The 26,392-nt window shown below is 31.2% G+C and overlaps 10 protein-coding genes across 10 annotated transcripts; 4 read left to right on the top strand and 6 right to left on the bottom strand.

Moving 5' to 3' along the window:
- Positions 1-118: 118 nt before the first annotated feature.
- cgd8_830 (hypothetical protein) lies at positions 119-919 on the bottom strand (the record flags this gene model as incomplete). The annotated part of the gene is made up of 1 exon (XM_626992.1): positions 119-919. The coding sequence occupies one exon, from the start codon at positions 917-919 to the stop codon at positions 119-121; it is 801 nt and encodes a 266-aa protein (XP_626992.1).
- A 135-nt stretch (positions 920-1,054) lies between these two features.
- Positions 1,055-2,167, bottom strand: cgd8_820 (hypothetical protein; the record flags this gene model as incomplete). The annotated part of the gene is made up of 1 exon (XM_626991.1): positions 1,055-2,167. One exon carries the CDS (start codon positions 2,165-2,167, stop codon positions 1,055-1,057), a length of 1,113 nt encoding a protein of 370 aa, XP_626991.1.
- Positions 2,168-3,546: 1,379 nt separating this feature from the next.
- Positions 3,547-7,575, bottom strand: cgd8_810 (hypothetical protein; the record flags this gene model as incomplete). Its single annotated transcript, XM_626990.1, has 1 exon — positions 3,547-7,575. One exon carries the CDS (start codon positions 7,573-7,575, stop codon positions 3,547-3,549), a length of 4,029 nt encoding a protein of 1,342 aa, XP_626990.1.
- A 1,894-nt stretch (positions 7,576-9,469) lies between these two features.
- On the top strand, positions 9,470-12,274 carry cgd8_800 (Prp5p C terminal KH. eIF4A-1-family RNA SFII helicase; the record flags this gene model as incomplete). Its single annotated transcript, XM_626989.1, has 1 exon — positions 9,470-12,274. The coding sequence occupies one exon, from the start codon at positions 9,470-9,472 to the stop codon at positions 12,272-12,274; it is 2,805 nt and encodes a 934-aa protein (XP_626989.1).
- Positions 12,275-13,011: 737 nt separating this feature from the next.
- Positions 13,012-14,679, top strand: cgd8_790 (glutamate--tRNA ligase; the record flags this gene model as incomplete). Its single annotated transcript, XM_001388384.1, has 1 exon — positions 13,012-14,679. A coding segment is annotated over one exon (1,668 nt), but the record flags the coding sequence as incomplete, so codon positions are not given.
- Positions 14,680-14,796: 117 nt separating this feature from the next.
- cgd8_780 (F11M21.28-like protein with 3 CCCH RNA binding domains involved in RNA metabolism) lies at positions 14,797-15,801 on the bottom strand (the record flags this gene model as incomplete). The annotated part of the gene is made up of 1 exon (XM_626988.1): positions 14,797-15,801. One exon carries the CDS (start codon positions 15,799-15,801, stop codon positions 14,797-14,799), a length of 1,005 nt encoding a protein of 334 aa, XP_626988.1.
- A 235-nt stretch (positions 15,802-16,036) lies between these two features.
- cgd8_770 (hypothetical protein) lies at positions 16,037-19,624 on the bottom strand (the record flags this gene model as incomplete). Its single annotated transcript, XM_626987.1, has 1 exon — positions 16,037-19,624. One exon carries the CDS (start codon positions 19,622-19,624, stop codon positions 16,037-16,039), a length of 3,588 nt encoding a protein of 1,195 aa, XP_626987.1.
- Positions 19,625-20,210: 586 nt separating this feature from the next.
- On the top strand, positions 20,211-21,488 carry cgd8_760 (predicted secreted protein, 1 or more transmembrane domain, signal peptide; the record flags this gene model as incomplete). The annotated part of the gene is made up of 1 exon (XM_626986.1): positions 20,211-21,488. One exon carries the CDS (start codon positions 20,211-20,213, stop codon positions 21,486-21,488), a length of 1,278 nt encoding a protein of 425 aa, XP_626986.1.
- A 203-nt stretch (positions 21,489-21,691) lies between these two features.
- Positions 21,692-24,589, bottom strand: cgd8_750 (cyclic nucleotide (cGMP)-dependent protein kinase with 3 cNMP binding domains and a Ser/Thr kinase domain; the record flags this gene model as incomplete). The annotated part of the gene is made up of 1 exon (XM_626985.1): positions 21,692-24,589. One exon carries the CDS (start codon positions 24,587-24,589, stop codon positions 21,692-21,694), a length of 2,898 nt encoding a protein of 965 aa, XP_626985.1.
- A 664-nt stretch (positions 24,590-25,253) lies between these two features.
- On the top strand, positions 25,254-26,000 carry cgd8_740 (prefoldin like molecular chaperone; the record flags this gene model as incomplete). Its single annotated transcript, XM_626984.1, has 1 exon — positions 25,254-26,000. One exon carries the CDS (start codon positions 25,254-25,256, stop codon positions 25,998-26,000), a length of 747 nt encoding a protein of 248 aa, XP_626984.1.
- Positions 26,001-26,392: the final 392 nt, after the last annotated feature.

Genomic DNA, 26,392 nt, shown 5'->3' with positions numbered 1-26,392 from the left:
ACATGCAAATATTGGAAACAGAAAAATTGAAGGAAAAAAAATTTAATTGGAACTAATCTATTTGAAAACAATTCAAATATAGTATAATCATTGCTCATTGGCTAGGGTGAATTTCGTATTATGCTGAATTTTTATTTTGTTTTCGAAGCAAATATCGTTCTCTTGCTTGTTGTATTTTAATAAGTTTCAAATCCTTGCTAGTTTTTGAAACTTCGTCATCATTTACAACATAATAGTCTTTGGTTGTGGAACTATTAGTTGAATTAACATTATATATATTCAATTCTTCTTTTGGACTACCTGAAGCAATTTGTTTATCGCTTTCTTCATTGTTTAATTCATTCGTTGACGGGGAAAGTCTCATTTCAAAAATACTTGAGGGCCCACTAATCCTAGGATCCTCACCTTCTGATAACTTCCTATTTGTTAATAAATTTTTGAGTTTTTTTCTTTCTTCCAAAACATCTTTATATGCATCAGTAATAAATACTTGAGTGTTTCCTTCTTCTTTTATTTCCTTTTGAATCTTTTCTTCTTGAATTTCTTGTTTTTCAATATTTCTCAACTCTACATACTCTTGTATTCTGCTTAAATACTTTGATTTACCTAAAGAAGCTTTCTTTGGCTCATCCTTTTTCTCTTCTTCATCCTCAGCTTCTATTCTTTTTACCTTATTTGACCTGTCAAAGTCCTTCAGTAACTCTGGATGTTCATTATAAAACTTAATAGATTTTTTGTATTCATAGTTTGTGCTAATACTCTGAAAATTATCTGAGTTTTTTGAGCCTAAGTCTTCTGCACTATTATTTTCATCTTTCTCGCTTTCAAACACTTTTTCCCCCAAAAAAACATTTCCCAGACTTTTTGGCCCCTTCTCTTTGGATTTTCCTAAACTAAAAGAAAATTTTCCTTTGCTCATTCAAAAACTTCTCACATTCAAGCCTTGCAAAGTTTATATATTATAACTTGGTATACTTGGCGCCAAAACGTGTTTTTATATATAAATATATATCAAGTTATTCATTAATATTTAATTATAAATATATATATTATATTAACTTATTACTCTAAGTTGGGATGCCATTTTATAGTATCTAGTAGTAATAATATTACCTCTGTGTTGAAATATTTGGCTTTTCTTTTTAAATATAGGATTTATTTGAGTTTCTTTTCTGCTAATACTTCCATTTTTATTAACATCGCAGATAATTTGAGTATTTGTGTTGATTTTGTATTCGCTGCTATTTTTTATGGTGGCATTATCACTTGCAATATTATCTTTTTTTAGACCTGATACAGATGAGGCTTGAATATGCTTGAGATTCTCCATTTTTGAAGGTATATTTTCTTCAAAACCTCTAATATTCTCTATAGATTGACTATTTTTAAGTAATCTATTTTTGTCAATTACTTCTCCTTTTTGAGCAGTAATGTTTGTATCTGATTGAGAAGAGATAATATTTTGAGTTAAACTTAGCTCTCCTTGATTAGCTTTCCTATTTTTGCTGTCATCTTGCATCAATTTGTTAGTAATATTATTATTAGGAAAACTCTTTTCTGTATCAATAGCCTCACCTAAATTTTGGCTTTGCAACAAATTATAGTTATCATCATTATCATTTTCCCTTCTAAATTTCCACCATTCCTCCTTACCTCCGTTCTTCTCCTTCTCTACTAAAAACATTAACTTTTTAGATACTCTGTTGCATTCAATATCCTCTCCCTGAAAGCATCTATTCTTATTCAAATCAATTCCTGTTTTTCTTAAGTTGTAGTCTTTTGGAGGAGTTGGAAGTGATTTAGAAACGAAACATATCGGATATGGAAATACTTTGGAATCATTTGATAGTCCTATTCTGCATTCATCCACATTCTCAATGCCTGATTCAACTATAATTTCCGTATTATCTTCTTGAATAATCCTATCTGAAACTAACGTATTCTTTGAACTAGATTCAATATTAAGAGAAAAATCTAGCTCATTTTCTGAAATTAAGGAGTCCCTACCTATTTTTGACTCATCTTGAGAGTTATTTTTTAAGAAACTTTCCTGATTTTCTTCCTCTCCCTTATTTAACCTATTCCTAAATAAAACCATCTTCTCCTTTAATTCTGCCATCAAGCATCCGTAATTAAAAGCAGCATCTCTGTTTTTCATTATCGGCATTTTCCCTATAAAATACTCATAACACTGGCAAATACTTTAAGCTGTTCAATAATAATTTTACAACTCTTCTTATTTCAACCTTCTAATTTCTATTCTTCCTTCCCTCCAAACTATTAATATCTCTCTTAATTATTTTTTAAACCAATGATTGTAATTTCTATATTTTTTGTTTATGCTCAAAAAATCAAAAAGTTATTATAATAGTCTAGATATTGTCCAATATCCTACTCCTTCTTTCTCTTCTTTCCCCCTTTTTAACCTCTATATTTTCCTTATTCCTATTCTTCTTGCTACTTCCTTCTCACTTCATACCTTAACAGAAATGCATTTTCTCCATGGGCGGGCCAGTGTGTGCCGACCCTCTTTGGGCGGCAAAAGTCCGATTGGGCCCACTATTACAAATTATTTGCATGCAAATTAATAAGCACAGGTATTGGCGGTAAACTTGGGAATTTTAATTAATGAGCAGAAAAAAAAAAGGAACAAAAGTAGTTGAAAGAAACATTTTTTACGAGAAAATAAGCATTAACTAATTATATTTGGATGATTAATTTATCAAGTATTATGTAATGCGTGAAAATAACTCAAATACAAAGTTTTGATGCCAATTTTATTCTACCGACATACTTTTCCATAAATATCGCGTATTTTATTTCATGTATACATTAGTGTACTGTATTCTGCTCAAATTTAAATAATAGAACAGAATGGGAAATTAAGATAACGGAATTATCGTTCTGATTTCAGATTCACTCTGTTTCAAGACTGATGAAAAACCTGCATTAAATAATTAAATTTTCCCGCTCCAAAATTTTCTATGAGCTAATAAAAGCCCTCAAAGTAATGTGCTCTAATTTCCACGTAATTATCCTTAAGTTTGATTCCACTACGCCAAAATAAGGAACATCAGAAAAAGAGATATTAAAAACCACATACTTTGATGATTTATACTAAATTTCAAGATGAAGGAAATGTGTTCATATTAAACACAAATTCTAGTATTTAATAATCTTAGCACTAATATTACTATATGCTGCTTTTGCAACAGTGAAATAAAGTAGGCTTACCAGTGAAACCGAAAAATTTCCATTCAAAGCCAACAGTTGATTTGTGGTATTTAAGATAATGATAGGAGTGGTATACTATAAGACTTTAATTTTTGTTCCTACCCCCTTGTTTTTTCTTTAAATAATTATAACTTAAGAAATCTGTAAATCACTCACACTATTTAGGATTTCACTTCTCCTTTCTAAGTTGTATTTCCCTAGTAATTTGCTTCAATACTTGTTGGTGCAATGTTCACCTTTACTCCCTATTTCCAATTTAAACTCCCTATTCAGACAAACATCCTAGCACTAAATATAGATAATCCTCAATTATTACCCAACAAAGAATGAATCTATTATAAGGTCTTCATCCCATGCATTTCTTTTGTACCATGGGTTTCCATTGTTACGGTTCACATCAGAACTAACATTTCTCCGATCTGAGTTCTCATTATTTACATTTATGCTTCCACCATTAACTGATCTCTCATTTTCACTGTTATTTCTACTTTTGTTCCTATTAGAGTTATCTTCGTTATGATTACTCGAGCATTCTTCAATAGGTCTTCTAGATCCAACAACTGAAGTCGAAATATTTTCTGTTCCAGATGTACTCAAACAATTTGTATTACTACTTTCTCCAGAAGTTCCCGTTGTGAGGCAACCTCCTCCAATACTTAAACTCTCATTGCTTTGAGAAGTGTTAGTACTAATTACATTTTCATTAGTTTTCAGTATTGGAACTGCATTATTATTAACAGTAGAGCCGTTATTAACACTTCTAGTACCGATAGTAGCATTGTTATTAGAATTAGATGTAGCGGATGTAGAGATAGTTCCACCAATATTAGTATTATTGTTTGACTTGCCAACGGAACTAACTAAATTGGAATTAGTATTCATAGATGAAGAAGTCATTGCTTCATTGTTTGCAGAAGAACTCCAACAATTATCTTCAATAACTGGAGAAATACACCCATAAGAAGATTCTGAAATTCCTATAGCATTGGGAAATTGTCCAGAATAAGTATTTCCCGATGCTGGAAATCCCATGGAAATTCCTTGAGTTGATTGTGTAAACATTATTGGCCCTTTTGATGATATTCCATTTCCCTGTGAAGATGAAGATGCAGAAGATGACGATGATGATGATGATGAAGGCGAAGATTGAGTCTTTCCTGATTTTCCTAACCCAACCAAACCTGATTTAACTGAGTAAGTAATTCCTTCTCTTGAAGAACCTGGAGCAACTGAATAGGGAGTTTCGGAAATTGAATGCATCATGCCAGAAACCACTGTTCCAACCCCAATTAATGATTGTTTTTCTGGAGAAATAATGGTTGAACAAGAACCAACTCCAATAGAAACAGGAGTTGAAACTGAGGGAGAAGAAATTTCTGGAATCATCATAGAAGTAGAAGATGATGTTGCAGTAGAACTTGCTGAGGAAATTATCTGTCCAATTGATGGAGATGAAGCCAACTTTGAAGTACCCGTAGTTCTAACTCCTCCGCATGCAGCAGTAGCTACAGATACTCCAACTCCTCCATATGATGAATTATTTAGTAACTCATCACTTTCAAAAGACTTTTGAACTTGATCATACCCCAAACCACCTAGTGAAATACACGTTCCAGCTAATCCTCCTGGGGTACTTGATGGAGTAGTAGAGGCAGTAGAAGAAGCTGATATATCCAAAATCTTCTGTTGTATAGGATGATCTTTAAATCCTGGCTCAGGACCCACAAAACTAACTCCAGAAATGGAAGGATGCAAAATAGACTTGTTTTTTGGAGATTGGCTTGAAACTATGGGAATTTTTCCAGGGCATGGCTTCTGATCAGTAACAGAAGCTGAAAATTCTGCATTACCAAATGCTATCATCCCATCCATTGTGGAATACACAGAATTTTCCACTAATCCAGCTCTTCCTTCTCCTTCTCCATTCTGAGATACAACCCTTGGAGACCTCGATTCTATTGTGATCATTGTCTCGGAAACTCCTCCTTTCCCCCCCCCTGTACCACTAGTGCTATGGCAATTTCCTGTGGAAATTGTCGAAATCTCGTTCAATACCTCTCCAACTTTCGGTGTGTAGTTATTTACATCTTTCAAATTACATACACCACTGCCCTTATTTAATACTTTCGTAGGAATGCAACCTGGCATAGAAGTTACAACAAGCCCTCCTGCAGTCGTTGCTCCGTTTGCCTCCCTCTCCATATCTACCCTAGATGACCTTCGCTTCCTCCCAGTTCTACATCTTGCACCTCCTCCAGAACCACGGTTATCCTCATATATACCATTAGAATTATATTTACAAACACACTCCACACTTGACTTTACGCATGTAGAACGTCCGCATGAACCAGAATTTCCCGCCGCGCCATTTCCGCATCGCATGCATTTACCAAAGGCGCCATTCTGTTGTCCATTTGGTCCATTTGGATTTGAATAAAGATAACGAAGTCTCCATTCTTCAGCAAGTCGTTTAGCTTCGTAAAATCCATACTTGTTAACAGAAAATGATTTCTGTTGTCTGTTTTTTGAGGGACCATATACAGCTCTCCATTCTCCTTTTTGGAAATGGTAATAGACTTGTTGTACGTGGGTAAAGTAATCAGTCTCAGGAACGCCTTGAATAAGCTTAGCATCAACTGGAATTTGGGATCTAAATCTAACAATTGTACCAGGAACTAGTGTACTAATAGTAGAAGAGGAATTTTGTCCTGGAGTTGTTGTATTGGTAAATTTAACATTACTTCTTTTACCTCTACCTGAAACAGAGGGAGGATTATTATCGTTGTTACTACTACTATTAAAGACTTTCTCAGTCATAGAAGGTTCTTGGGGCCCAGGATTTCCAGTAATTCCTCCTTGAACAGGTGTACCTCCTCCAGTTCCTCCTACCGATAAAAGCCCTCCTCCTAAACATAAGTTATTATTCGTAGTAATCAAATCACCCTGAACTTCTCCAATGCTTACAGGAGTATTTGTAGAAGCAACTGTTGAAATTGAGCATCTTGAATTAGGAGTTCCAAGCTTCGAAATCCCTAAGTGTCTTGAGAATCCACTTCCTCCACCGCAAATACCTAATCCCACATCGTTTAAATTGATATTCCCTCCAAGAGTAGAAATTGTTTTTTCAGTTCCTCCTGAAACTCTTATAATATATTCAATATTAGAAAGCAATTCTAATGCTCTAGTATAGTAAAACTTCCCATAATCTAAGTCAAAAAATGGAGATTTGGGATTAAGCAAGTGACTCTTCAACCATGTATAAAGACTCATCAAAGTCTCTATTGAAGTTTGAAAGTCCTTACCAACAACCATACTACCCTCTTTTGCTACTCTCAATGAACAATAATTTGACTCAAGATTTCTTTTATAAACATAAATCGGTAGTGTTAGATCAATGCTGCATTTTACTGCCAATAAAAAGCATGGAGTTTTGGTTGACAACTCAAAATTGGTCATTCCAAGCTCAACAAGATCTGGCCTGCAAGCAAAAACTTGCTTTATACTGCTAGCACTCATAATTTCTATTTCTATTATAGTCTTGATTTCTCCAACCTCCAAATATGGATTCAAAATAAACATGTTTCCAGGAATTCCAATAGGAGAGCCTGCTACTATTCCGTATTTTGTTATTCTTCTATTAATGCAAGTCTCACCATCCTTCAATTCAGTATCAGTATTCAACGATGGCTTTGTTAAATTTCCTTCTGAAAAGTGTTGAGACTCATCCTCCGAGCAATTCGAATTTGGGCTCAACACACAGCATGTTACAACTCCATTATTTGCAACTCTCCCATATGTCAATTCTATCATGCGCGCCAAAACGAAACATACTGACTCTCCATATAGTAAAAATCCAATACCGATATCATGTGCGCGCCAATCTTTAAATTGTTTTGGAGTTTCAGCATTTAAAGGCTTAGATACTGGTAAAGTAGAAATCTTTTGTGAGTTTCCATCAATGTTTTCGTCCTTATTATCAGGCTTTGGAATTAAATTAAAGTTTTTACTTTGGGTTGAATGATTTTGTCTTTTGAGAGCCAATGATGAATGAGTAGAAATTATTGTGTGGCATCCATTCGCAGGATTTTCAAAGTTTTTTTGGATGAGATATGAGAGAGAAGGAGTAATTGAATGAAAATCATAGCTTTCCATGCGCGAACCCTTTACAAGGAAACCTTCCCTAAACAAAAAATGTACAAATTCCTCTGTTTCACCCCGCCCCACATTGACTGTTCCTCCTGTGTTTGAAGCAGGAATTGATGAAGAAGTTGTTGTTAATGATGAAGATGATGATGAAGATGTTGATATAGGTAAATGTCCCTTTTGGATAGAGCTTGCCATTGTTAACAAAGTCTTTGACTTCCAAAAAACCTACTCCTTAAAAATAATGCCACGATTTATAGTTATTCTATATTACAAATAAGTATTAAAAGCGTTACTTTATTATATAAGTCTTTCAAAGCGTTATTTCAGTTAATTACCATTAATACATTGAACTTTCTTATTTAATGAGCAATAATTTCAATATCTGGCTTCTTTCTATTAATCTTCCACTTAATACACTTCTCTTTAATGAATCTCCAATATTAAATATTTGAATGAATCTTTGAATGGATAAAAAAGATAGAAAGAAAAAAGAAGGAAAGAGAGAAAAATCTTGATTCGTTTTATCACTTGGATGAAAATATTTACAATTAATGTAACTTTACCAAATAATGAGGTTCTTTTCTTTAAGCTCACAGTGCTTGCTTTCACAAAAAAAAAAATGTGAGGCTATTATTCTCTCTTTAACTATCCAGATATTTAGCCAGCCTCTGGGTAATTAATTCTTCTTCTTGTTTATTGTTCCCTTTCAGCTCCACTAAATGTATATTTCAATATATTTTCTTAACATCTAGTAGACGACCATAAATCATGTACTGTTTTGATTGTGTGAGGGATATTTCTTGGATTGATAAATTATATTAACTAGTTAATACTTGCTATATTAATAGTAATACGCATATAAATATATTACTTTTAAATATTAATGATACGTGTATATTTATATAATGCTTGAATATATATTTGAATTTATATATTCAAATATAAATCAACTCATATATTTAGTATTTACATATATACATTATGTATATATGCAATAAATTCTTAATTTACTAGACTTGACTTGAATTTCCGCTTTTAACTTTATTTATATTATTAATTACTTTTTCAAACGCTTATTCAGATGTTAAACTTATATCTTTATTTCACTTATTTGTTGTCCCTATTTAAACTGACTAATTTATTTATCTCTGGTCCACTATACGTATTTCTTATTTATTCACAATGCTGCTTCTACCCCCTCTTACTTTTTTTGCATTCTTACAGTTTTTTCATATTATTTGTATATATGTTCCTCTATTTAACGATTACTTACAAGTCTACTTCATCATATCGCTTTACCGGATAATCTATTCTCTTATTAACATGCTCGGTATTTTGTAATATATTATCTCCCGATAATGCAATTCCCGCCCAAAAAACTCCCCACATTAGGCGGGAAATCCATATTTATCATTGATAAAATTTGCATTACAGGTACCCATAGAATTTTAACCATTTAGAGGAAAAAAAAAAAATGATGAAAATGTTAATTTTAGTCACAATGAACTTGTCCTGTTTTAATCAAATAATTTAATGTTAATTTTGTTTGAAATTTTTTGTATATGTTTTCTTAAAAATTCCAGGTTATAAATAAAAATTTAAATTGCAATTTAATGCAACGTTTCCTTTTTTTCAATATTATTGGTTGCGATCAACTTTCTTCATATCCAAGATAAATATTAAAATTTATAGATACTTATATTTATCCATTATTAAATGATTCAATTCTTTATATAATCAGAAATCTTCTTATTATCTAATCATACAGAGAATCTTAATCATATTTCTATTAATAGACTAATTAAAACTCGTCATCTCAAAATTTGCCGCCCAATTTACTATTAATTTGAAACTATATTGTTTTTGTTCGAATAATTAAAAAATAACTCAAATTACTAGAAAATTTTGATTACTCTTATTTATTACTCTGAATTTACTGTGAGAGGGATAAATGATTTGCAAATAGTAACTATTCATTAAAGAATGAACTCTTATCTTTTGATTTAATGTAAATAAGATCATCATACCGATACCTCCAATTAAATGTTATTAGCAAAGCCTTTTCTCTACACTAAGCCAGCAAAAAAAAATGAATAATACATCCGCTGAAATTAAAGATTCTGAAATTGACTCTATTAAAAAAATTAGAATCTCCAAGATACACTCTTTGTCAGAATTACTTAAAACAAATAACGAATTTGAGAAGAAACAAATTGCTTCAGATAATTCAATCACTTTAGATGATATCAAGAAACTGAATTCAGAAGCTTCACCAGATCAAGATAAAGACCAAGAAGAATACTATGCTGAATTTATCAAAGCATTAAAGTCCAATAATAATATAACTGGAAATAAAAACCAATACTCTGATCATTCTTCTTTGAAATTGGAATCAAAGATTGATTTTGATGATAACTTTGAGTTATCTGATCAAGAAGATGATCATTCTGAAAGAGAAGATGATCAAAATGAAAGTAATTCATTAGGCCATATGAATCCAAGTTTAAGTAAAATTGAAGAACTTCTCTCTTTGGATAAAAAGAAGAGAATACCAGAAATTAACCACGAAGTAATCAATTACCCACCAATTATTAAAAATTATTACAAAGAAGTTAATGAAATTAAAAAACTTAAACAGCATGAAGTTGATCATATTCGAATTACTAATAATGGTATCCACATTAAAAAAATTAAGAATATCAATAAAACTTCAAATGACTTAAATCAACCATATTCTTCAATAAAGCCGATATTAAACTTTTCACAATGTGGACTACCACTTCCAATTCATCATTATCTTAAGAAAAAAAACATTATTAAACCATTTCCAATTCAAATGCAATCGATACCAATATTAATGTCTGGATATGATATGATTGGTAATGCAGAGACGGGTAGTGGTAAAACCTTAGCTTATATTCTTCCTCTTATAAGACATGTATTGGTGCAGTCAAATAACAACTACCCATTCAATGCAGAGATGGATATACAAATTAACAAAAATACCAACCTTGCTAGGGCAATGATTATTATTCCAACTAGAGAGCTTGCCCTCCAAGTTTACAAACAAACCACTCAGCTTGCAAATCTTGTAGATCTCACCACCAATATTATATGTGGTGGGCTCAGTATTAGTCATCAACTCAATAAAATTAGATCAGGATCAGATATAATCATTGGAACTCCCGGAAGAATTATTGATATTATGACTCTATTACATAAGAAAATTGTTATTTTCCAATTTATTTCATTTCTAGTTATTGATGAAGGGGATCGATTATTTGATATGGGTTTTGCTCCCCAGCTTCTTAGTATTATAAGTATTATAAGGCCAGATAGACAAATTGCCATATTTTCTGCAACTTTCCCAAATATTATTGAACAGTTTACAAATAAAATACTCCATAATCCAATACAAGTAATTGTTGGAAAAAAAGGCCAAATGAACCAAAATGTTAAACAGTATATTGAATTGCTTAATAATGAAAATGATCAATTTCTAAGACTACTCCAACTTCTTGGTGAATGGGCAGAATTTGGTCTTATTGTAATTTTTTGTAATAGACAAACTGATGTGGATGAACTCTTTGCTAAACTTATCCCTTTTGGCTATAATTGTTTAACTTTACATAGCGGTCAAGACCACTATGATAGACATTCAAATTTAACTACTTTCTCAAAAACTAATATGAACTCCAATCCACCTCCTCCATCAGGCCAGAATATTCTAATAGCAACATCAATATTTTCAAGAGGTCTTCATGTTGACAATATTTTGCTTGTTATTAACTTTGGAGCTCCACACCATATTGAGGATTACATTCACAGAATTGGAAGAACTGGGAGAGCTGGGAATTTCGGTACCTCATTTACTCTTTTATTACCCAATGAAATACCCCAATCTTTTGATTTAATTGAACTTGCAATGAAATATTCCAATAATAATGCTTCAAATAGGCATATCTCTCGGAATGTTCATGGAAATGATGATGATAATAATAGCAATGCCAATTCTAATAAATTTGTTGATGATGATAGCACCATTATTATTCAGCCAGAGATTATTCAGCTTTATAATGAATTAATACAAAAGAATAAGAGTGCATCATCAATTTCCAATAATTCATCAAATAAGAGAATCCGAAACTTTGGTTTCGGAGGTAAGGGATTCAAATTCTCCAAAGATGAAAAAAGCTCCCTTCAACTTCTTAAAGATGATACTAAAAAAGCTCTTGGGCTTATTCCTGATACAACCAATATTACTGAAGAACAAATCTTTATTAACTCAAATTATGATGATGACTCTACTACTACTACTAATAATAATAATAATAATATTAATAATAACACAACTTCAGATGCCAATACGCTATCTCATTCTGAAATTGCTCATATGCCAGAAGCTGAAAAAGCTTTGCAACTTGCCACAATTAATGCTGCAAAACTAAACAATGTATGTAATATTCAAAATACAAATATAATTAGTATTACTGATTATAGTAATCCGAACTCAATCACAATTCCTAATAATCTTCATCAAGTTGTCAATGGTAGAGTCATTGGAATCTTTGAAATTAATGATTATCCTACTCTTATAAGACAAAAAATAGTCCATAAAGATATTATAAAAACTATTAATGAAAACTGTGGTGTTATCTGCCAAGTTAAAGGTATTTATATTCCTCCAGATTCATCCAACCCTTCAACCAATTCTGTTCATATTAGTGAGAAGAAGAAGTTATATATTGAAATTAACGGGCCAAACCATCCAAAAGTACAAAAAGCCATTCACGAAATTAATCTTATCATTTCTTCAATTAAACAACAATCAAATGTGATTAAACATTCATTTACTACTGGAAAATACACTCTTTCAAATCTCATTAAAAAATAAAGCGTTTTTTTTTTTAAATTTCAAATCCACTAATTTGCATTTATGAAAATCAATTTCTGCCGTATTCAAACATGCAAATCTGCTCTTCAATTTTTAAATGCATGTGGACGCATGAAAGTATTTTTCAAATTTTAGTTGAAATGCTATAGCAATATGTACATTAGGATTATAAATTTTTTTTAATTGATATGAAATACGTTCAAAAATTGCGAATTATTGTAATGAATTAATACATTATTATTTTATCTTTGAAATCTTAAAATTTTTGTGAATTTCCCTCGTATTAATTGAATATATTTCAACACAGGTACCAATTTTTTACACGTTGAGCGCCAAACTCGCCCCTCTTTTTTTTTTTTTTAAATAATTTCTTAAATAATTCATATATACACAAATTGTAAATTTACTATTTATATTAATCAATGCTTTGATCTCACAATAAAATCAAATAACTTTACACGGGAAAACTAAATAAAAAGAAACGAGAAAACAGTGATTTAATATTAATCGTTTTAGTTTTTAATTACTAATATTATTTAGTAATTTTCAAAGCTGCTATTCCAAATTACTGGTATAAATATACTACTGATAACCGGAACCTTGTAATTATTATTCATTAATACCATTAATTGCTCGTATTATTAATAGTAATTACTTCTATTCACATAAATATCTTCTTTCATTTTCTAAAAATTTAGATTCTAACCCCAACTGGAAATATTCATATTAAATTGGAAATGTCCACAAATAATAAGACCAAATCGGATAATAAATCAAAAACAGGTCAATACGAAGGAAAGCTTCCAAATGCCATTCAAGGACAAGTTGTGACTAGATTTCCTCCAGAACCTTCAGGTTACTTACATATTGGTCATGCAAAAGCTGCTCTGCTAAATTATTATTATGCAAATAAATATGAAGGTAAATTACTATTGAGATTTGATGATACCAATCCCGTATTAGAAAATGAGGAATTTCAAGAAAGTATTGAAGCAGACTTGAAAATACTCGGGATAACTCCATTTAATGTTTCATTTACATCGGATCACTTTGATACCATAATGAATTACTGTGAAGAAATGTTTAAATTAGGTAAAGCATATGTTGATGATACATGCGTTGAAGTTATGAGAGAAGAAAGAGGCAAAGGTATTGAAAGTAAGAATCGCAATAATTCTGTTGACGAGAATCTCAGACTTTGGAAGGAAATGATAGACGGAACAGAACATGGACTTAAATGTTGTGTTAGAGCAAAAATTGATATGCAATGTAAGAATAAGTGCATGAGAGACCCAGTTCTTTATAGATGTGTACTCACTCCACACCATAGAACAGGAACAAAATACAAGGTTTATCCAACATACGACTTTGCTTGCCCAATTGTAGATAGTATAGAAGGTGTAACTCATGCATTAAGAACTAATGAATATTCTGATCGAATTGAGCAATATAATTGGGTTATTAATGCTCTAGGATTAAGACCAGTCGAAATTTATGAATTTTCCAGACTTAATTTTGTGAATACAGTCCTTTCAAAAAGAAAACTGACTTGGATTGTCAATAATGGGTTGGTAGAAGGATGGGATGATCCGAGATTCCCCACTGTTAGAGGAATTGTAAGAAGAGGGCTTTCCCCAAGTGCTTTATTACAATTCGTCACAGAACAAGGACCATCTAAAAATTCCAATCTTATGGAATGGGATAAACTCTGGACTATTAACAAACAACTTATGGATCCTGTAGTTCCGAGATTCTTTGCTGTTGGGCAAGATGCCGTAGCTTTAAATCTCAGTGAAGCACCAGAAGAACCATTGATTAATCAGCGTGACCTACACCAAAAAAATCCTGATCTAGGTAAAGGTCAAATAGTTATGTACAAGTCAATTTTGATTGATAGAGATGATGCAACTCAAATTTTATCTGGGGAAGAAATTACACTTATGAAGTGGGGAAATGCTATAATACAAGATATCTCTCAAATAGATAAACAACCAACTGGCATCTTTGAAGGTAAGCTCAATCTTGAAGGTGATTTTAGATCAACAAAAAAGAAGATCCACTGGCTTGCAAATCTTCCTTCAGTATTGACTAAATGTATTCTAAGAGAATACGACCATTTAATTAACAAAAGAAAGCCAGAAGATGGTGATGAAATTCAGGACCTTGTCAATACTGAATCTCTTTTCGAAACACCTGCATTTTGTGATCCACTAATTAAAGATCTTAAATCTGGAGATAGACTTCAACTTGAAAGAAGAGGTTACTTTATTGTAGATAAACCATTCTGTTCTGATAAGCCAGAAGAACCTATTATACTTATTAAGATTCCAGATGGAAAGTCAAAAGCTTCTTCGACAATTTCATCCAAAGTTGATGCTCAAAAGTTGGCAAAGGGGAAGAATTAGATGCTTATTTTTTGTTTGATCATATATTGGGATCAATTTCTTTCATTTATTTTTTATTTTGATATAGAATGGAATTTAATGTTTTCATGATTTTTATTGATAATATATTAAATCTACTCATAATTTTTTTTTGTTGTATTCAGTTGATATTTCCTTCCAGATTTGATCATATTCTGTCTCAAATTTGTTTTCAGGTGCTATATTTCTAAAAGAACATGGATCGAAATCTGGATGTACGAGACGTTGGTCCTGTTCATTAAATGACATAATTTCCATAAATGCTGGATGAAAATTAATATTTGGTGCATTCAAATTCCAGTTATCAACGGAATCCCATATAGAGTTGATGTCTTTTTCTTCTAATTCTTGAATTGTATTAATTTTATTGTCGTTGAATCTAGGATTTTGCTGTTTTGACATTAAAAGAGTATCTTTTTTGTTTTGCGTAACATCTAAATACGATTTTTTATGTTTATTAATTCTAATATCATTTTTTGACTTGTTCCCAGTCTCCACAATGCTAGATAATAACAAGTACGGATTTTTCAAAATACCTTGTGAGTTATTCTTGATTACTTCTTCAATAGATTCTCTTACCTTTTCTGGAGCTCTAATTTGTTCAATACCATGAGAAAAAGGGCAATAATATCTATTACAATTTGGATATAATGAGCACTCTTTAGTCTTATACATAAGTGGATGATATAACTGCTCCTCCTTTGAATGAGCAAATGTACATAACTTCCCTTTTCTGCACCTTCTTATTAAATTCATCTTTTCATTGCTCTTTACAAAACATATTTCTGGGCATAATTTAGGTGAATAGTAATGATCATTTGGATTCCTTCTTTGCCATGTCAAGCAATGACTGAATGGGCAGCTGTCAGAATTCTTACATTTCCCCTGCAAATGAGAACTGCATACCACAGTTCTAAATACATATAATTCGTATATTGTTAATAAATAATGTTTCTTATTTGAGTCTTCCGCTCCATGAATATTGCTAATTAAGGCATTTTTTTCAACACCTTGATTCAATGATTCCGTTTGATTTATCTCATTCTCCTCTTTTTTAACAATAATACTTCTATTATAGTTCAATGAATTGCGATCTTTTCTCATTATTAGTAGAATTATTTACTTCAGTTTTTTCATCCCTAAACTACAAAAAAAATTATTATATTAAAAATTTTTATTAATAATTCCTCCACAAGGAGCTATTTCACACGTCATTTTTTTAAATATAATTGCCACGTAATGCAAAATACCGTTAATATAAGCAAGATTGCATGCATGTATCCACATTAAAAAAAAAAATTATAAATTAATATTAGAGTAAGAACAAAGAGGAATCAAACTAATTGAATGATTTATATTCATTAGAAACTGTTTTTAATTTTGACAATGCAGATTTTAAGCTAGAAATGTTTTGATCATCAGAATCATCACCTCTAGCTTCAACAGCTGATTTAATATTAACTGAAGCACTATTTTCTATCGAAGAATCAGACTCATCATCAACATCATCATTAATTTCATTACTTTTTAATTCAAACTTATCAACTCCATATGATATCTTTTCAATTAGCTCCCTAGAAAATCGTTTATATTTATCTGAATTTACGCCAGTAAAATATTTACCTTTAATAATACTGCTATATTCATTTTTCTTAGTTTCCTTAGAATTTAGCTGCTTTTGGAATGCTAGTTGTTGACGAATAATAAGCAGTTCGCTTTCCAAAGAGCCAATTTTAAATAAATAATCTTCACATTTAGAATTAATTTCGTCCACTTTAGGTTTCCAGACTTTTTCAATTTCCTCTCTAGCTGCAGATTTAATATTTTTTATATCATCTTCCAGTTTATTGTTGAGAAATTCACACTTTTCTTTAAGAGTTTTAATCTCCATATCTCTGGCCTCAATAATAAGTTTGGAGGATAAAAGATTCATCTGACTAGATTGAACATCCTTTTCATATTCTAATTCCAATTTTTGTTTTTCTTTGGATAGTTGTATTACCTGTTTTTCTAATAGTTTTGTTTGTTTATAATAACGATATAATCTCAGCATCATTGCTGTACCTGTCATTCCTTCTAATTCTCCTAAATTTGCTAATTCATCTCCATTCATTTGAGGAGGTGAATGACGAAATAAAAGTGAATTAATATCTTCAAACTCGATATTTTCCTGAACACTCAAAACTTCACTGTTATGAAAACTATTCTTTTTATATGGGATTAAAGACTTCCCTATTTGATTACTTAAGCTATCACCATCTTTTTCAATAGAATGTAGCTTAATTCGGTTTTGTTTGAACGATCGAATCCTACCCTGAAGCTTTACAATCTTATTAAAGCTATCACTTTCATTCTTCACCTTAGTTATGCTTTTCGACTCCTCAACAATCTCTAGTTCTGTATTTAATGGCTCAATATTCGACACATCAATATTATTTCTTGAGTTTACCAACTTCGTAAGACTAAAGTCATCAATGTTCCATTCTGTTTCATTTTCCAAATTGACACTAGAGGATTCACCAAAAGTGTAACAACTCATAACATCATCGTCTCCATTGTAGTTTGGAACATTTATACCTCTTTCAACTTTATCATTAGTCACTTTTTTCTCTTTTTCTGTGTTTTCATTCAACATCTTTCTAAGGTAGTTTATCTCACCTATGAGTTCGGACTTTTCTAGAGAATATTTATTGAATTCTGATTCTATCTTACTTGAATAACTCATCCAATCTTTATCTTTCCGTATAAATTCCTCAATTTGATTTGACTTTTCCAGGTACATATTGAATATCTTTGAAAGAATAGATGCAACAATTTCTAAAAGATGTTCTCCTCTATAAAAATCCGCATTCATAGTATCATATCCATTATTAATTAAACTTTCAAAGGCTTCCGTCAAATTTTGTGGCTGACCTATAAATTTCATTATAACTTTTTTCAATTCTATTATATCAAACTTCAATTCAAGTATTACTGTTTTTAAAAATTCACACTTTCGGCCTATTAAATAATTCCTACCCAAATCCCTTTTAATTTGCTTATCTTTACAATTCTCAACTCTAACCCCGTTAATCTCAGAATTAAACTCTTTATTTATGTTTACATATTCTTTAACATCTTCAGTCTGAGTATCTACATTCTTAGCATAGTTTTTGAGCAATTTTGGGACAAAATTATAATCCTTAAAAGCCAAATCATACAAACTAATGTCATTCTCGCTCCTTATCTCATCTTGAATTTTTTCAATATTCACTGTAACTTCGCTCTGCGTATTTTGCATGTCAATCGTAATATTACCGGTATTTACATGCGCACACACATTTTCATCCACATGAGTTTGAATTGATTTATCTAATTTTGATTCAAAATTTAAATCCATTTGGATTCCAAGGCTACCAAGTTTTTGAATACTAAGTTGATTTTTGGGATATATAATCTGAATGCTAATTGTATTTCTGCATAATCTTAATCTAGTATGCTCATATTTCTGTTCATACTGAGTAGCTTTTGCTTCCATAGTCTCAATTTCATGCATTGAAAGGCGCGTACTAGTACAAGAAGAAATCAAAATTGGCTTTTGAGTTAAATGTCTTATATTTGCAACTATCGATTTATTCTTCTCCATTTCAAGCTCCTCTCTTAATTTTATCAATTTCTCTTCTAACAAGGAATTTTCTGAAACCAACTGGATGATTTCCGTATTGCTTCGAATCTCTTCAAAGTTTTCCTTAATATTCAAACAGACCTCCAAATTTGTCCCTAGGTTTTCTGGATTATATTCAGAGGTAAATTGCCTATTTTCAGGTAAGCCTACAAAAATAGGAACTGAATCATTATTCACAAATTCTCTATCTTCCTCAAGTTTATATCCTTTATTCCTATTTATTACCATCTCTGTTTCTAGTCTCTGAAGTTTTCTCATTGCCTCAAAATACTTTAGCTTATAGTTTTGAAGCTCCAAAATACCGTTTTCACCAAAGTATCCTAAACTTGAGTCATTGGCATTTTTTTCTCTTAATTCTTGTCTAAGATGTTGATTTGCATTCCTCTCCGCTTCAAGCATTATTTCTAATGACTGCTTTGTTGATACAAAATCTAATTCCAGTTTCTCGTAGTTTCGTCTTGATTCTGCTAAAGCTTCATCCCTTTCCACAATTTCCTTCTGTAATTGCAAGTGACTTTCTTCACTTTCTTTAATTATTTGCTTAAGTCGAATTATTTCAAGTTTGAATTCTGATTTCTCATAACTATAGGTTGTGTTTAAATTGTTCAATTCCTTTTCCTTAATCTCAATCAGAGACTTTAATAAGTCAATATTTTTCTCTGTAAGCTTTTTATTATGGACATTTCCACTTGAATAATCAAAATTATTATTTTTTGGAGAAATTACATAAGGAGAAATAGGAGTAGCTACTGAAAGAAATTCATCTTTTATAGACGAATTTATACTTGCATTACTGTTCAATTTCCTTTTTCTTACTTCAGTCCTAGAGCCTCCTTTTTTTCCAGACTGGTCTGGTAAGATCAAAATACTGCTTAGCAAATTCTCTGCCTTCGTTCCATCAGTTGTCTTATTAAATCTCCCCATTTCACTTCTGACCCTTCTAATGTTATTAATACCACTGCTTAACCTTCTAGTATCATGATCCTCATGTAAAGTATTTAATTCACTCCTGCTTGCAGAAACAGACTTTTGAATGTTGTCTGGACCAGGTTGTTCCAGTTCTTCGCCAAATACACCATAAGCCCTAGGAACATCGCTAATATCCAAAGATTTACCTCTTGACTTCTGCTTTATTCTTAATTTTGGCTTTGGCTTGAAAAATTCTAAAAATGGCTCATCTATTTCAGGAGGCCTATTCAAATTATTCAAAGCTTTAATGCATAACTCATCGCTATAATCTGCATTTTCCTCAAAATCTCCCATATTACCCAGATGTAAGTAACTAATTTCTTATGAAAATGTACTTCTATTCAATTACTACGTGGTAATCACGATTTCACTTCCTTTCAAGTTATTTTCTGTTTTTTAAAAAAAATCTTTATAAAGATTTCATTATATCCGACAAAAATACATTTCAATAATCACAACCCGAAAAAGTTCTCCACTTTTTCGCTTAATCACGGCTCAATAATCTTCAGTGAAATTCTTTTAATTTACTCCTTTTTTTTTTTCTAATTTCACTTTACCAATTTTCCCTCTTATTTTTAATCTATTTGCCATTAAAACCGGCTTTTCTCCCCACACCACAAACAGCAAAAGTGCACCTTGGCGCCGGCGGCAGCTTGACCGAATTTAAAATTAAGATAATTGCCTTAAAGTTGAAAATAATTATAGTAAAACGAGGCTAAGGAAAAAAGAAATACGAACAGAAAGAACAAGAAGGTGAAAACAAAAGTATATGGACTTGAAGATTTGTGGCTCTGTTTCAATGAGATGATTTACTTATAGCTTTAGTTCACTTATTAACACCTTTGACAGCTATATTAACTTAACAAAACAATTTGAAGGTATGATTCTTTCTTTTCTTACCTCTATTAAGGAGTTGTTAGTTCCAAAAGGGTCGTTTGGGAAGGGTCCAAATTCCAAATTGACTGAAATAGTGGCTTTAATCATCATTTCCTCCTTATTACTACTTGGTCTCTACTGGGCCTTTATCTTCTTTTTTATTTTTCTAAAAACTGGCCAACTTACAAATATTTCTACCACAATTGCTGTATATTCAAGATTAGAAGTTCCTTCAATGACTATATGCTCCCTCCCCCATGTTTCTCAAAAAGATAGTATTTTAGATGCTTATCTTAATGACCGGCTTAAAGTTATTTTAATATATAAACATGCGAATAAAAATTACTTTAGTTTTCATCCAAAAATTAGAAAATGTTATTGGGAGAAACAAAGTATTAGTAATCATGAACAGTGTTTGTGTATTGATATGTGGAATCAGAAATTTTTTAGCAGAAGAAGTCATGCTATTTTGAATCCTCCTTTTTTTCTTTTTCAAAGACCAACTCTTGATGGATTTGATGTAGATAGTATATCTATTGGAATCAAATATTTGAAACCAGTAAATTCCACTAATCCTCATAAAGATTCATCTTCTGAGCATGGATTCATGATTAAGAATAATACCCAAATTACTAACAATACTAGGGAAAGTTATTCCATTAGTGAAATATTAAAGATTGGAATATATGATCAGCCTATGATTATTGCAAATCAGCATGCAGAATCTGTAGAACCTTCTTGGTTCTATTCTAACATTGGTAATTACGCTCAGGTTTCATTAAAGTTGCTCAAAAATTATGTTTTTGATGTAGAAAAATTCTATTTTTATATAATTAAAGGTTATGTTTCGAGACAAGAAAATGAATATGAAATAGTAGTTTCACAGAAGAATTTTAATTCTAGAATGTCCAAAGTAAGACCTGAACGCTGTAGAATGCCCTATTGGATCAGAATTATGAACAACAAATTCTACCATAATTCAAGTATTAGAAGATGTATTGAAAAGAGTAGTTCTTCAACTCAAGAATACGAAGTTGCTAGCTTTACTAAATTTCAAATAAGCTTTCGAGATTTTTCAGTTACTGAAGTTTTTAGACTTAGTGGGGCATCTGTAATTGCTTCATTTCTTACACTTACAGTTGTTTGCTTGTCTGCATTTAACAAACAACTCATCTATGAGCTACTTTTCCCTTACTACGAAGATATAAATGCCAAATATACAGTAACTACAATTGCCACATTCTTTTCTTTTGGGTATTTAAAAAAATATAGCGAAGATTAGCTCACTTAGTTTATAGAATGTAACTTACATATTAATTTATAAAATCATTAATATTTATATTTGCTATCATACCCTATTTCTATTTATCTCAACTAGGCAGATATTACCCTCATTCTCTCCGATATTCCTCAGTTCTTCATAGTATAAGGGTTTTAAGTACTTTTATGATTAGCATGGAGGGAATAGAATGAAGTAATATAAAATTAAAACTCTATATCCCAATCATACTCATCCATCTTGTTTCCTCTTGTACTTACAGAGTGATTTTTGGAAGCATTGAAACTTATTTTCTGCTTGGACTTAATATTATGGGTATTAGGACTCAAAGCCTCCTCATTCTGACTAACTTCAGTAATATTCTCAACTATATTCTCATTTTCTGTATTTTTTGCAAAAACTCGATACTTCCTAACTAATGGAGCAACATAACTCCTGCCTAACAACCTATCAAAATTAAAATCCTTAAAAAATACATTGTCCTTGATTTCCTTATAGCCAGTAGCTGAACATCCCATCCTAACCTCTGGAACCCTACATAATAATCTCTTTATTATATTAACAGTATCAACATCATTCAAATGTCTTGGAAATACCAACTTTGAAGTCAAAATATCCTTAAAAATCTCCAAATGGTCAACAGCATCGTTTCCAAATGGAAGACAACCACATAAAAACTCATATAAGCAAATTCCAATAGCCCATGCATCACAACTTAAGTTATATCCCTTTCCAAGAATAACCTCTGGAGCCATGTAATGTGGGGTACCTGCCAAAGTATAACTTCTACCAGCAATCTTTTTTGCACAACCAAAATCAATCAATTTAATATATCCCTGAGAATCTAGTAATATATTTTCAGGCTTCAAATCTCTATATACAATAGATCTCTCATGTAAATACTCGAGAGCTAGAATAATTGAGCCAATATAAAATTGAGCTTGATACCGTGTTAATAAACCAATTCTTTGTAATGCATCATATAGCTCTCCTCCAGGAATCAATTCTGTCAACAAATATATATTTTCTGAATCCTTAAATGTTCTAACAAGTTTAATAATAAATGGATGGTCATTGAGCGCCAAAATGGACCTTTCCAATTTTACATGTGCCTGCATATTGAGCGCCAAAATTCGTGACTTGGAAATTTTCTTAAGTGCATATTTATTTCCTGATTTAATATTTTCAACCATATAAACGACTCCAAATGTTCCTTTACCAATTGTTTGAAGAATCTTTAAATCACTCATTTGCACTCTGGTTTCCTGTAGCTTTATTCTTTCATCAAGATATCGTCTCATTGGAGGTTCAACAATTTTAAGAAAGGCTTCTTTGTCTACAGTCCATAGATGCACCTCAGGGGTTGCAGCCTCAATAGTAGCAGATCTTAATTCATCATAAAGCAGAGCTCTTTCGCCAAAGTAGTCATTTTTTCCAAGATAACGAATAAACTTGTTATTTCTATAAACAGCTACTTCTCCAGACTGTAAAATGAAAAAAGCAGTTCCTTTGTCACCTTGTACAACAATTTTTTCACCGCTAGTAAACTTTACAAGCCTTAAAGACTTTACCAAAAGACTTAGTTGTTGCTCAGAAACGTATTGGAAGACAAAGCACGACTTGATTGCATCTCTTTTTCTGTTAATTTCAAGTCCAACATCAACATTCTCATCCCCAAAGCATTCAGAAAGCATTGAAGATGTGATTACTCCAATTTTAGTTTCACTTTTCATTTCAATCTTGCATACAAATGGAATTTTTGGATGAAAAACAAAGTCATCCCCAAAATAATCTCCTCTTCCTAAGTTAACATTAATGTAATCAGAAAGTGAGTAATTATTGACAGAACCAATAGATTTATCGATAACCATAGAAGTTAAACTACTGGCCCTTCTAGAAAGCCAATTTGATGGAAGAGAGACTTGCACCTCTCCTTCCAAGATGACAAAGGCTCTCATATTAAGTGCTTTAGTCTCTGCAGTAGACAAAATAACGTCTTTTTGAAAAGTCTTAATAGAAATCTTATCAAGTAATATTTGCATTTGATTTTTTGTAAATTGCTTAAATATTGGAGAATTTTGTAGAGATTGTTGAATTAAGTTTTTGCTCAGAACTTGTCCTAAGTTACCTAAAATCTGGGTAAGAATTCCTCTATTCAAAGTTAAACATTCAGTTGTTGCATTTGCTATTACTGTTGCAGACCTTGGTTCGTCAAACATTAGAGATCTCTCTCCAAAGGCGTCTCCCTCATTTAAAGAACGAATATATTTATCTTCAACAAAAACTCCAACAATACCACTCTTAATCATGTATAATACATTACCAATTTCTTTTTCTCTAATAATGACCTGATCTTTAACAAAAATCTCTCTAACTAAAGCTTCAGATAAGAGACTCTTTTGTTTGTCAGTAAGACCTGAAAATATTGATAAGCTTTCAATGAATGCCCTATTTTCCTCATAATTTCGAGATGAAATAAGTCTCAGTGTATCTCTAAAAGTGGATCTTCCAAGTCCCCAAAGTCCTCCTTTTTCAATAACAAGAATGGTAGCACTTCTTGGAGTATTGTGAATAAGCGCTAATTCTCCAAAAGCTGTTCCTTCTGACATTGTGTTGACTCTGTTACCATTAATCTCAACCCCAAAACTTCCTGTTGAAATGACAAAAAAGTAAAATCCAGATGCTCCTTGCTCAATTACCACTTCCCCCACTTCATATTCGTAATAATGCATGGAACTGACCAAAGTAGCAATTTCAGATTCATTCAGTGAAGCTCCCACTACGTTTCCTGCCAATGCTTTGGAAATAGTTTTTATGTCCTCTTCTGTCTTTTCTCTATCCTTTAAGTGAGATATTACCATATTCTGTTCATAATCATCCTCCATTCCGCCACCAGCATTACTTATATTACTCATATTCTTGCTTAAGCCTCCAATTCTTGACTGAATATTTGCTTTTTGTCTATCTCTAAAGACCACCATCTTCTCTTCTGGATATTCAATTTCATCATTTTCCTCCTTTGATAACTCTTCATATGTTGTTTCTTTGGCCGCTTTTACACCAGAAGAAAATTTACTCGTTTTTAACTTTGTTAGGAATGCCATTTGATTATTTCCATATTGATACTCATATAATACCGGATTCTTATTACTTTGGTACAAATTTGTATTTTTGTAGTAATTAGCTGTGTTACTAATGTGGGGAAGCTTTTTCTTCTTATGAATCTAACTCACGAGAAAAATAAGTGTTCTAGAAAAACCTTGAAATGCTAGTATACTTGTCTTAACTTTATACTTCCTCTTAAGTTATTCTATAATTTATTTTTTAATTGCTCTCTTTTTCAACAGTTTCACCTTCTGGCCTACTCTTATTGTCAAATTTCGCCCAAAATCTTCTTATTTTAGCCTTTTATTTTTATTTTTACCTGGTTATATAGATTATTACAAAATTTCGACGATTCACTTTTTTTCTTAATTTTTATTTTCATGCATGAGGTTTTTAAAAAATACACGTATGGCGCCAAAATTTTTGTATTTATATATTTACAAAAAAGTCAATATAAATTTAAAAAAAAAAAAGGTGAAGGAATATTAGGAATAACTGTTAGAACTGTTATGTTGAATTTGTTTGATTTATTTTGAGTTAATTTGTATATTGATTGGAAAAAAAAGTGAATTCCGATCAAAGCTCAAGTATTCAACAAGCATATAAGCTTGAAACAATAATATAAATTAAATAATTAATACAGAGAAAGTTACTTGAGATTAAATGGTAATCACTGACTCATCTGTAATATATAAAAATAAAGAGATACTTGAAAATGAGATTTCTGAATTGAATTCAATGATTTCTGAATTTCAACAAGTTTCTCAAGTACTTAATAGGCTCCCAAATAAGGTTCAACATGAAATTATGGTTCCTTTGGGCCCATTAGCATTTTCTCCAGGATATATTATAAATACAAACAAAGTTCTTATGCTTTTAGGTTCTGATTTATATGCAGAAAGAACAACTTTTGAATCACAAAAAACCATTAAAAGAAGGCTGTCTCAGGCTGAGGATTGCCTTGAAACAATGAAAAAGAATCTTTCTAAGATAGAGGAAGCTCTTAAGCTCAAGGATGAATTCTCAATAGATATCAAAGAGAGTCAAGCAAAAGAGGCTGAAATTAAGGAAGAAAATAATAAAGATCATATTTTTCATAAAAATATTACTTTTACAGATGGAACAGCAGAAATTAGAGAGGAAATTGACGAAGATATTGATATCTCTAAGAGCTTTATTCCTCCACCTTTGTTTTCTTGTATGGATCAAAAACCTTATATTCCAGATTCTCATGTAGAGGACCAAGATTCAAGGTTGGAACAAGACTTTATTGAAGAGAAAGAAGACACTCGTGTGGAGATTTTGGAGACAGAAATATCTAATTTGAATATTTTACAAGATACAAAAACTTCAGCTAATAAAACGAGACCAATTTCTATTTTTAAGCAAAGAATGGCAGAGAAAAAGTAATGTTAATATATACAGTATTTACGTATTCTGTCAGATTGATACTAATTTAGAGAATTTTTTTTTTTTTTTCTGGACCTTATGGTAATATCCATCTATCATCCGTATTCTTCATAAATTCTTTAATGTTTTGTTCCTATAAGTTTTTTTAGGATAGTTGAATAATTAATAAATATATGCATATACATTTTCATTATTAACTTACAGTAATAATATCTGGATAGAAACTGCTGAGACTTTCTAAGTAAAGTTTTAGTGGAATTTTTTTGAATTCATCTGGTATATCTTCTCTATTTGACATAATGTATTCATTTTTCTCTATAGCTTTACTGATTGGGTCAGTTTCTGGTCCACATTTGTTTGCTTTCATCCTATGAAAATAAGTAAAAATAATG

This window comes from Cryptosporidium parvum, chromosome 8, assembly GCF_000165345.1.
Source record: "Cryptosporidium parvum Iowa II chromosome 8, whole genome shotgun sequence".
Classification (NCBI taxonomy): Eukaryota; Apicomplexa; class Conoidasida; order Eucoccidiorida; family Cryptosporidiidae; genus Cryptosporidium; species Cryptosporidium parvum.
The sequence above is the reverse complement of the archived record's forward strand: the minus strand, read 5'-3'. Positions and strand labels throughout refer to the sequence as shown.